Raw genomic sequence first — 11,590 nt, forward strand, 5'->3', positions numbered from 1 at the left:
GATCTCTTACTATATAATTTCATGCCTTGCTGTTTCCTCATTTACTTACCAAGAGTCCAACTATTGAGACTACTAACTTCTCTTTAGAGTACTTACTAGTACTACTAGGTTGCTCACCGGGCACCAGTGAGAGTCGCTAGATTAGTGATCAGATGACATCTGCCGTAAGTTACCGCCCATCGGACAGTGGCGATCGCCGCCGGGCGGGCCAGCGATAGCCAGCGATAACCGCAGTGGGGAGGCAACGATAAGCTTGTGCATGACTTTACATTTCCTTGGTTAGCTCATGCCGGGGAGGGACTTCCCCCCTTTCTTCATCATCTTGCCACCATAAGTTTTATTGTATATCCTTCTATGTTCTGAAATACTTCGGCTCTGAATACCTTCATGGATCCTATCCTAATACAACTCTGAACCAACTTGATTATTTCTTACACCGGCCGGTCTTGGCGTCCGCTCATCTCGGCGGGGAAATCGACTTTTCCGCATTTGAGTTCCAGGAAACAAGATGGCCCCAGGCATTTTAGAATCACCAAAGCCAACGGTGGCTGCCAGTAAGGCTGTCACCTTGGCTCAGCTCACGGAGGACTGGGATGACACTATTCGCTTCTATCTCAACGGCACAAAAGTAGTCCTCGACTCGATCAATCCGGAAGTCACGCTATTGGAGTATCTGCGGGGTATCGGTCTGACAGGTACGAAGCTGGGCTGTGCGGAAGGTGGCTGTGGTGCTTGCACAGTGGTATGTATCCAGGTCATTTCATCAGCATTTGGATTCATGTTGACGTGAACCAGGTTGTATCGCATTTCAATACGACGACAAAGAAGCTTTATCATGCTTCAGTCAACGCTTGCCTCGCACCCTTAATCAGTGTAGACGGGAAACATGTTATAACGGTGGAAGGTATCGGCGATGTGAAGAATCCCCATGCTGTCCAACAGCGACTTGCGGTTGGTAATGGAAGCCAGTGCGGTTTCTGTACGCCAGGAATTGTCATGGTATGCTCTTCGAAGTATGGTGAATGGCGGGACTAAGCTGACAGATCTACAGAGCCTCTATGCCCTCCTACGCAATAACTCTGCGCCGACTGAACACGACGTTGAAGAAGCATTTGACGGGAATCTTTGTCGTTGCACCGGGTACAGGCCCATATTGGATGCTGCCCAGAGCTTCACAGCTCCCAAGGGCTGCGGGAAATCCCTGGCGAACGGAGGCACAGGTTGTTGCATGGATAAACAGAACGGCGCTGGGGGTTGCTGCAAGCGGTCATCGGCAGACACAACAGATGGAGATGGTCCGAAATTCACGCCGCCAGAGTTCATAGAGTACACTCCGGGCACGGAGCTGATTTTCCCGCCTCAGCTCCACAAGCACGAATTCCGCCCTTTGGTCCTTGGTAACAAGAAAAAGAAGTGGTATCGCCCGGTCACTCTCGAACAATTATTGGAGATCAAAGCTGTACATCCTGATGCTAAGATCATTGGAGGGAGCACAGAGACACAGATTGAGGTCAAATTCAAGGCTATGAGGTACAGCACCTCTGTCTACGTCGGTGATATTCCGGAACTCCGTCAGTATTCGCTCAAGGATGACCATTTGGAGATTGGGGCCAATGTCTCCTTGACCGATCTCGAATCAATCTGTGATGAGGCCCTCGAACGCTATGGGCCTTTGCGAGGCCAGCCATTTAACGCCATCAAGAAGCAACTCCGCTATTTTGCTGGAAGACAAATTCGCAACGTCGCGTCACCAGCAGGAAATCTGGCTACAGCATCTCCAATCTCTGACCTAAATCCAGTCTTTGTGGCTACCAACACTGTCCTTGTAGCCATGTCGTTGGGTGAAGTTATCGAAATCCCTATGAGCCAGTTCTTCAAGGGCTACCGATCCACTGCGCTCCCGCCTGACGCTATTATCGCTTGTTTACGGATCCCAGTTGCGTCCGAGAAGGGGGAATATCTGCGTGCCTACAAGCAGTCAAAGAGGAAGGATGATGACATCGCGATCGTGAACGCAGCTTTGCGGGTCTCACTTTCTCCTTCCCACGATGTGCAGAGCGTAAACTTGGTCTTTGGAGGGCTAGCTCCAATGACCGTGTCCGCACGCAATGCAGAGGCCTATTTGGCTGGCAAGAAGTTCACCAACCCTGCTACCCTTGAGGGTACCATGGGTGCCTTAGAGCAGGACTTTGACTTGAAGTTTGGTGTCCCTGGAGGAATGGCGACTTACAGAAAGTCTCTCGCCTTGGGATTCTTCTACCGGTTCTACCACGATGTACTGTCCTCCATCCAGGTCACGGACGCAGATGTCGATGAAGATGTCATTGCCGAGATTGAAAGGGCCATTTCCTCTGGAGAGAAAGATCACGAGGCTTCTGCAGCATATCAACAGAAGATTCTCGGAAAGGCTAGTCCTCATGTTTCTGCACTGAAGCAAGCTACTGGAGAAGCACAGTACACCGACGACATGCCGATGATGAAAAACGAGCTTTATGGCTGCATGGTTCTTTCGACCAAGGCGCATGCTCGGATACTTAGCGTGGATACTTCGGCCGCTCTCGATATTCCTGGCGTTGCTCATTATGTGGATCATACCGATCTCCCTAACCCCAAGGCCAATTGGTGGGGAGCTCCGAACTGCGATGAAGTTTTCTTCGCAGTCGATGAAGTCACAACTGCTGGCCAGCCCATTGGTATGATCCTCGCAACATCGGCCAAGATTGCGGAGGAGGGTGCAAGAGCGGTCAAGGTAGAATATGAGGAGCTGCCGGCAATCTTGAGTATGGAAGAAGCCATTGAGGCCGAGTCGTTCTTTGAACACTCCCGCTTTATCAAGTGTGGGGACCCAGAGAGGGCCTTCAAAGAAGCAGACTATGTCTTTACCGGACAGTCAAGAATGGGTGGTCAGGAACACTTTTACCTGGAAACTCAGGCTTGTGTTGCTATCCCCAAGCTTGAGGATGGAGAGATGGAGATCTGGAGTGGGACACAAAACCCAACGGAAACGTGAGTCATGACATCTACCCCAAGAAAGGCTATACTGATTCTTTTTAGGCAAACTTACGTTGCACAAGTAACTGGTGTAGCTGCCAACAAGATTGTGTCTCGGGTAAAGCGCCTTGGAGGCGGCTTTGGTGGCAAAGAGACGCGTTCAGTCCAGCTGGCTGGTATTTGTGCTACTGCTGCTGCGAAGGCGAAGCTACCTGTGCGGTGCATGCTCAATCGCGATGAGGATATTGCTACTTCGGGCCAGCGCCATCCATTCTTCTGCCGCTGGAAGGTGGGAGTGACAAAAGAAGGTAAACTGCTTGCATTTGATGCGGATGTATACGCCAACGGTGGCCACACCCAAGATCTGTCTGGTGCAGTAGTTGAAAGAGCGCTTTCACACATTGATGGAGTGTACAACATACCGAATATGCACGTCCGTGGTCGTATCTGCAAGACGAACACCGTTTCAAACACCGCGTTCCGTGGCTTCGGCGGCCCTCAGGGCATGTTCTTCGCCGAGTGCATGGTATCGGAGGTTGCGGATCATCTTCAGATACCGGTCGAACAACTCCGCTGGCAGAACATGTACAAGCCTGGAGACAAGACCCACTACAACCAGGAGCTTAAGGACTGGCATGTGCCGTTGATGTATAAGCAGGTTATGGATGAGAGCTCGTACGAGGAGCGACGGAAGGCCGTGGAGGAATATAATAAGAAGCACAAGTGGTCCAAGCGCGGAATGGCTCTCATTCCTACCAAGTTTGGTATCTCTTTCACAGCCCTATTTCTGAACCAGGCTGGCGCACTGGTGCATATTTACCACGACGGAAGTGTTCTTGTGGCTCACGGTGGAGTGGAGATGGGCCAAGGACTACATACCAAGATGACTATGATCGCTGCTGAAGCTTTAGGTGTGCCCCAATCCAACGTCTTTATCTCCGAGACTGCCACAAATACTGTGGCCAACACATCGTCCACGGCTGCGTCGGCCAGTTCTGATCTCAATGGCTACGCCATCTACAACGCTTGTGAGCAGCTCAATGAACGTCTTAAGCCGTACCGGGAGAAAATGCCGGGAGCCACTATGAAAGACCTCGCTCACGCAGCCTACTTTGACCGGGTCAACCTCTCCGCGCAGGGATACTACCGTACTCCTGACATTGGCTACGTGTGGGGCGAAAACAAGGGCCAGATGTTTTTCTACTTCACACAGGGTGTAACGGCCGCTGAAGTACAGATTGACACGCTCACAGGCGACTGGACTCCTTTGCGTGCTGACATCAAGATGGATGTTGGTCGTACCATCAACCCATCGATCGACTACGGACAGATCGAAGGCGCTTTCATCCAAGGCCAGGGTCTTTTCACCACCGAAGAGAGTCTGTGGCACCGGGCGTCGGGACAGATCTTCACCAAGGGCCCCGGAAACTACAAGATCCCTGGATTCCGAGATATCCCTCAGATCTTCAACGTCAGTCTACTGAAGGACGTGGAGTGGGAGAACCTGCGGACTATCCAGCGATCCCGTGGTGTTGGCGAACCGCCGCTGTTCATGGGCAGCGCTGTCTTCTTTGCTATCCGCGATGCGCTCAAGGCGGCGCGCCAGCAATGGAACGTCAAGGAAGTATTGCGGCTAGAGAGTCCAGCGACTCCGGAGCGGATCCGGGTCAGCTGTGCTGATCCGATTATTGAACGGGCACGCGTGGTGCCGAAGGAGGGCGAGAAGAGTTTCTTTGTAGCGATATAAGCAGCATGATACGATACCATTATCAGTTAGTTCACTGAATATAACGACCGACCAGTTACATGTAATTCTCGTTTCATCTTGTCTTGATCTCATATTCTTTTTTTTTTGGGTGGATAAACATGAGTAGTATCTCCCACAGAACAGGTCACTCACTATATAGTAGTATATCAAGTCATCATGTTCTTTCCTGTCCTAGACTCGGGTTACAGTATATTTATGGCCATTAATGCAAAGTCATACACTAGTTATCCTGCACGCGAATAAGCATTGGACCGTGCAGAGTCTATCTTTGCTTATAGCCCAGAGTATTTCTTGTAGCATTCAATGTGTGCAGATGACTGGATCTAATTCTTCCCGCTCGGCAACATCAAGCCATGCGACTTGCATAAACCGACTCTAATGTATATTGCTTCCATCATGAGCTGTGGTACATGAAGGGAGAGTCATGTATGCTATATGTTAACTTATTTAGATGTATTCTTCTTCACGGTGGTGCTTCGTGGAGATGATTTTGGTCTTGGGATAGAGACAGTTATATTATTTCAAGTTACTGGTTGGAGGTTAGAGTAGCTACCAGATACTAGTATGCAGTTGGGAAGAGAGGCTATTTTTTGACCGGTTGGCTGACTGTAGCATGATGCTAGTGGTATCAATAATGGACTTGTAGTAATCACTGTATCATTCTGAGAATTATTAGCCTAGCAAATACATTTCCGCCGCAAATGAGATAGAGAAACAATCGATCCATGAATACTTTGGCCTTCGGCGGAGTATCACGGGAACTAATGAGTTCAACTAGAGACTCTGGCGTCTTCAGACCCTAGGCATCTCTCTACCTCTTTATGCCACTCCAAAATATAATCACTGGTTGAAACACCGCCTTTCACCTCTTTCTGAATTGTAATACGTTGGGTATTGTCATCCCAGTGATCATTCTCTCCACCAACTTGGATAGACTTGTTAGAGTCAATCAATGGGCCCGAAATCCATGGATGTGCTTGCAAGCAACGAACGGTTTCAGGACTCATGGTTCCATCATCAAGCGAAATGCCGCCATCGTATTCTCGATGCCAATTGAACATTCGTCTTGTTGCACAACATGAAATTTCGTCCACGGCCTCTCTTAACTTGATTGGGAATCTTCAAACACATCAGCAAGTGCATTGGCGCCGAGAAGTTATCATACTTACTCTTCGTCAAAGTTGTAGTCAGCAACATCCTTCTCCATTCGAGCTTCTACAAGTTCAAGTACATATTGTGCGGTCGCCGGTTTCTTCGCCCCAGATTTAGTTGTCCAGTACATTTGCCACGACCTAGTCATATGTTCATGTGCCATGTGTGTTTCAACCTCACGGCTGACGTTGTTCAAGATCGTTTCACCGAATGGAGGAGCAGGTGTCTCTGGGACGGGTATACTAGGTTGGCAGAAGTAAGCGATTTGGAACTCTCGGGCACGAAGTAATTTTGCTTCTAGATCTGCTGGTTCGTCGGACCGATATGCCACCTGGAGGAATGACTGCATTGTACCCGTCCAGAGGGCGGCAGGCAGGCAGATAGGTGGCAAACAATCGAGGACTTCATACGAAAGAGTGTCTGGATCCATGCATATCTCAGCAGCCCACAACGGGCTCAAATGTGGCCTCCGGTTGGTGATTGCATGTAACGCTCGCTGAGGGTCAAACTCATCTGCAGAGGAAAGCGCCTCTCTTATACCGGAAAAGGAGGCTCCCAGAAGATCACAAGGAACTGACGAATCAAAGAAAGCGCTACGGATCAATGATTCAATAGCAGCTCTCGTGGAACTGAGATACATGGCCTTGTCAAGACAACCCCAGAGCTTGTAAAGGGCGTGACTCCTAGCAGAGCAAGTGGAAGCTGGGGTCGTGGGGGTTTTGGGGATAGAAGTCGGCGGACTCAGCCATGGCCGTTCATTTCGTGATAGGAGCATCAGAACCGAAGCCAGTCCAGTAAGAAGCTCAGCCTCAAGACCTTCTGAAATGCAGGATCCCAGGAGCATCTCAAAGGCCGACAATGAGGCAGACGATCGAGCCCAACTGCCAGTGTCATACACAGCGTGTTAGCCGAATCCGACGATCCAAGACGGAAGCCTACCGTACCACTTCTGAAGCTTCAGGTTCCTGTTACTTTCTATTAACATCCATGGTGAATAATGTGTACCCTTCGCGGTCTTTACGCTAGCCTGCCAGCGACCTTGTGTAACTAACTTCCAGAAGCTGTCGGCGATCTGCAAACCTTTCTCATGCTGAATGGAAGCGTTCCATCCAGCCTCTTGTAGGATCTCAACCCATCGACACGAAAGGATGTACGACCAAGCCAATATAATACTAGTTAGATGACCACGTTTCAGGGGTGCTGAGGTGAGAGAGATCTCTTGCTGTTGCATGGTGGTCATTTCGTAAGACTTAGGTACTGGAACCCCGAGGCATTGAACAACATCCAACCACTTATAGTGCTGCGTACAATCCATATCTTCTGTGGTTCGCATGCGGAGGGATGGCTGCACAGTCAAACGTGTGCCTGACGTTCCGAGAACTTCAACGTTTTTGGGCGGATGATAGAGAAAACGGGGAACATTTTCGAGCATCCTCACAAAGGCCCGGGTAATACGGGTAATGAGAAGTCCATCGTCTGGCCGTGGGGACGATGCTGCATGGGCCCAAAGCTGATAGCTGGCTCGACAGCAGGCCAGGAACTCTGAAGTTGGTGGACAGATCCCATCGCCAGGGAACCACGTCTTTTCGGTGTCGCTTTCGCCACATTGGTCGTGATCTGAGTCTTCTGGATTGCTCGACCAACCCTGAATCTTGCAAGAGTTGTGGGCGTCCTCCTGGCTCATCATGAACCAAGCGTCACCTAACTGTTATTCGGTATACAAAGGGCCGTAGTTTGGTAGACGGTGGGGCGCGGGCATTAGTAGCGGCCATTTGGTGCAAATCGAAAACCTTATTTCTAAGTTCCTTCAGGGAGAAGGTAAACAACTTCCGTTCCTGGTATGGTATACAGCGCATGGACTGACCTGAGATGATTCTAGATATTGTACGGGCTGGATTAAAGAGTGTATTGAGTTAGAATTATGGTCTATGGGTATATGGTAGACGCTCAAGGAAAGTGCGAGGGAGTACGAGCTGGCTAAGAAACAAAAAGTTGGTAGGACGGCGAGTTCGAATCACCATGAATAGGGAATAGGCCAGCAGATCAATACTTCTCTATTCCATACTCCACATAGCTGCTCCCGCGTAGATCCGACACCCCATCCACTCGAAGAGCATTGCGCTGGCCTGCGAACCCGACTTTCTCGTCCGGATACTCCAATTCGCTGCTCACCACGGCGGCAGAACTTCCCTGGCTGGTCGCAACTTCATATCGGGGTGCCGGCTGCGAGCGCGCAGCAGTCTCATCGGCGTCACGGTGACTCGGAAGAGAAGTTAGGGGCACATCGATGAAACCATGCGAGTCCGGTCCAGAGCCTGGGTTCGGTCGTGAATTGGGAGGAGCAGGTCCGCCCTCACCACGGTTCTTGTCCCGGCCCCAGAAGAGTGTTAGGGCGCGGATGATGCCAAACATGGCATTTATGACCCAGACCAGAAGGATGCATGAAGCAATGATGACTTCTATTAGGAGAGCCTTCTCGAGAGCGCTGATGACCTTGTACACAACTTCGGTGATCTTGTTGGATGTCTCGTCACCGGCGTCGGCGAGGAAGCTCTCTGATGCATCGGAACTGTTGAGACTCCCTTCTGCACCGCGCGAAAAGGTGTCGTTGGGGAGGAGGGGGAAGTCTATGTGGGCATGATCGGAAACCCAAGTAAGGCCTTTCTGGACGCTTTCAACTTTGAGGCCAACCAAGCAGTCAAAGACGTCGAGAAGAGGTTCATAGAGTAGGGTTCCACCAAAGGTGTCGTTGAGGACCCCGATTGTTTTGTTGACAAAGGTATTCAGCGTGTCATTCAAAGCGCCGGTGCTGGTGTTGACCCAACCAAACACGTGATCGTTGAGCTCATCGTCAACGTTTTGGATGACTTTGTTGGCATCGTTGGCCCATTGAGCAGATGTATTTTGTAAGACATCAACAACCTCTTCGGCAAAGTCGCCTACTTCGTTGGAGAGCTCCGGCACTGTCCTCTTGACGGCGCTGAGAAGGATGAACTGGCAGAGGCATGAGAGAAGCCCAGCCAGTGCGAGAAGGAGGACGAATAAGGCTGCGGGGGAGGTCGCATATGCGATCACCCAGCGCACAAGAATCTGTCTGCGGCTGTTGCTGAATCGACTGGCGGCTTTGATACCTATTGCGGCCGTGTGAGGTCTGGAGACTATGTAAACGACGTCCATGGGATCATGAGCTTCCTTGCGAACAAGTTGGGAGCGCTCCTTCATCGTGTGCCAGCGCCGAATCTCCTGCCAGGCCATGGGAACGCAAGCGATGATGGCAGCGACGACCAAAATGGCGATAAATATCTTGCGGGCGGTTAGGATTATATCAGTTGCTCCGGCAAAAAATGAGTTGATCCCATCGTTTTTATCGCAAAACGTCAGTGTCTTCTTCGCAGGGACAGGGAGTGCGGAGGCATTAAAAGTGTAATTGCCTAGTGACTCGTTGACCAGTTTTTTGACTTCATCGAAGGGAAAACGAATCACATTCTCAGTGAAGTTCATGACTTCGTTGAAATTTGGGATGGAGTCGTTAATCTTCTGGAGATCCTTATCGATGGACGAAGACAGCTGTACATTCTCCAGTTTGTCGATTTCGCTGCTGATATTCAGGGTCGGAACTGATCCTCCGAATAAGCTGGCAACCCCGTTTATCTTCGATATCAGAGTATTGTAGTCGTCCTCAAACGTCTCGGTGACCTTAGCAATATCCTTCGCCACAGTCTTGACCGTGGAATTCAGAACGTCTGTTACATCTTCGATTAAGCTGAGTCCAACATCAACCACACCATGTACGACGAGCGTGAACAAGCACAGATATGTCTGGTACATCACTTTGACGAAGAAAATCACCAACTCCTCTACGCCAGTCAAGGTAAGCATGAGGAGCATTTTTAGGCCATCAATTGCCGCATTGACACCATCTGCTGTGAGCTCATTGACCCCTTCCGCCAGGTAATGGGGCATAGAGACCATGGCATCGCCCATAGATTCCACGCTTGTGCATGCCGAAAGGGCCTCGCTTTTGGCTCGATTCATGTCCGTTTTTATGCTCGAGGCAGCCATCAGCACTCGGGCAAGGACTAGCAGCAGCAAAACGGTCCAGCGGTTAAGCCATACTTGGGAAAGGCGCGCCCGCAGGCCTAGGTAAGGTGTCGAGCCATCAGGGTGTACAGGGATGACTCGACCTTGAACGCCGTTGGGATCTTGAACCCCATAGGGTGGTAGCAGTGGAAAGATGGTCCGACCGGATTTTGAAAACAACATGTCGAAAATACGCTATATGTGTAGGGAGTGATTCTGTGGAGGAATGAGTTTGTAAAATCCAAGTGAGTCCAGCTGTTGAGGATCGTGCAAATAAAGGAGGTCTATCACAGAGGGTATAGAAAGTTGGTAGACGAGATGTCAAAGAAAGAACAATCCTGACCAGCAGTAATTATTCAAATGAACCAGATGCAATTGTTGAGAAGCCGTACTGCATGACCAAACTATAGATTTAAAAAAAGCTGTACGGTGGGGGTAGAAACAAAAAAAAAAAACACCTAAGAACAATAGATGAAAGAAGTAGAATCAATAGCAATGTCACAATAAGGAGGATATCCCCGCCTTATTATGGGCGAGAGAGTCAACAGACCGACTTCCATTGTGACCAGGTCAATAATAGCTGAGACAAAGACAGGTTGAAGACACGGCCAACGGCAGCCAGTAAGAGCGGCCAGCGTCAACAAGGATAGCAAATAATAAGGCCAAAGGCTGCAGCTGATCGGGTCGATCTGCACGATAAGTTTCATCTAGCGCAGTGTCTGTAGGTAGAGCCTATGCCGGTGAGTTCTTCAGAGTTCTGCAGGCCAGCCAAATATAGGTACCGTGTCGGCGCTTAGGATACGGCGCTGTAGCCCAATCCGCGATCCAGCACAACTAGACCCCACAACATTGCAAGATGCACCAGGAGAGGCGGTTAGGTAGTTTCAAACAGTGAAGCCTGATCCTAATGGCTCTTTGCTTGATGCCCTGGGGGTTGGCGGCGCTTCCCGTTGCATGTTGCTGCTAGGAAGGGGAAGATCCGTCTATTATTGAACACTTGACTGGTTCAGAGCTGCAGATTTTGACAAAACTTGAAGCTAATCTTTTATTTTTGACTCACGTCGAGGTTCTAAATATATCCCCTGATGGACGACAGAAGGAGGGCGGTTGAAGAGAAGTTCCAAGTTGGGTTGGCCGTTTGGATTCTGGATGAAATGAACGGGCACGTGATGTCCAACGCCCACAAGCAAACCAGATGAAGGCAACCGTGTTTCTGAGCTGTTTAGACATCTTCACATTGAATGATGCTGCGGGTTCTACTCTTTTGAAGATCTGGTGTGAGTGACAGCAATGAATTAGCATACACTGGCACATCTGAATCAGGAGTGTCTCATATACCCGCCATGCCTTTCCTACTAGCACTCCTATTTGCTCCTGCAATGAGACGAGTCACTACAAGAAAGCTTGCTGTAGGCAGTAATGGTTCTGAATGGAATGATCATATGACAGTAGAAGGAGATTCACCTGCCAGACAGAGTGATGTCTGCCCAACCCAAATGTTCTCTACCTTCCTGATCTGCGCGTCTCCCTGTATACTGATTGTGATGTCTGAGGCATTGAAGAACATTGACCATCAATAATAGAGCAGTGTATAATATA

At 49.8% G+C, this 11,590-nt stretch overlaps 4 protein-coding genes across 4 annotated transcripts; 2 read left to right on the plus strand and 2 right to left on the minus strand.

Moving 5' to 3' along the window:
* Positions 1-508: 508 nt before the first annotated feature.
* Positions 509-4,738, plus strand: An04g05440 (uncharacterized protein; the record flags this gene model as incomplete). The annotated part of the gene is made up of 4 exons (XM_001401871.3): positions 509-742; positions 796-999; positions 1,052-3,006; positions 3,055-4,738. 4 exons carry the CDS (start codon positions 509-511, stop codon positions 4,736-4,738), a joined length of 4,077 nt encoding a protein of 1,358 aa, XP_001401908.1.
* Positions 4,739-5,529: 791 nt separating this feature from the next.
* An04g05450 (uncharacterized protein) lies at positions 5,530-7,595 on the minus strand (the record flags this gene model as incomplete). Its single annotated transcript, XM_001401872.3, has 3 exons — positions 5,530-5,878; positions 5,929-6,792; positions 6,856-7,595. The coding sequence occupies 3 exons, from the start codon at positions 7,593-7,595 to the stop codon at positions 5,530-5,532; spliced, it is 1,953 nt and encodes a 650-aa protein (XP_001401909.3).
* A 359-nt stretch (positions 7,596-7,954) lies between these two features.
* An04g05460 (uncharacterized protein) lies at positions 7,955-10,174 on the minus strand (the record flags this gene model as incomplete). The annotated part of the gene is made up of 1 exon (XM_001401873.1): positions 7,955-10,174. The coding sequence occupies one exon, from the start codon at positions 10,172-10,174 to the stop codon at positions 7,955-7,957; it is 2,220 nt and encodes a 739-aa protein (XP_001401910.1).
* A 345-nt stretch (positions 10,175-10,519) lies between these two features.
* On the plus strand, positions 10,520-11,571 carry An04g05470 (hypothetical protein; the record flags this gene model as incomplete). Its single annotated transcript, XM_059747534.1, has 4 exons — positions 10,520-10,586; positions 10,755-10,869; positions 11,094-11,162; positions 11,262-11,571. The coding sequence occupies 4 exons, from the start codon at positions 10,520-10,522 to the stop codon at positions 11,569-11,571; spliced, it is 561 nt and encodes a 186-aa protein (XP_059600594.1).
* Between the last annotated feature and the right edge of the window lie 19 nt (positions 11,572-11,590).

This window comes from Aspergillus niger (assembly GCF_000002855.4).
Source record: "Aspergillus niger supercontig An04".
Lineage (NCBI taxonomy): Eukaryota > Fungi > Ascomycota > Eurotiomycetes > Eurotiales > Aspergillaceae > Aspergillus > Aspergillus niger.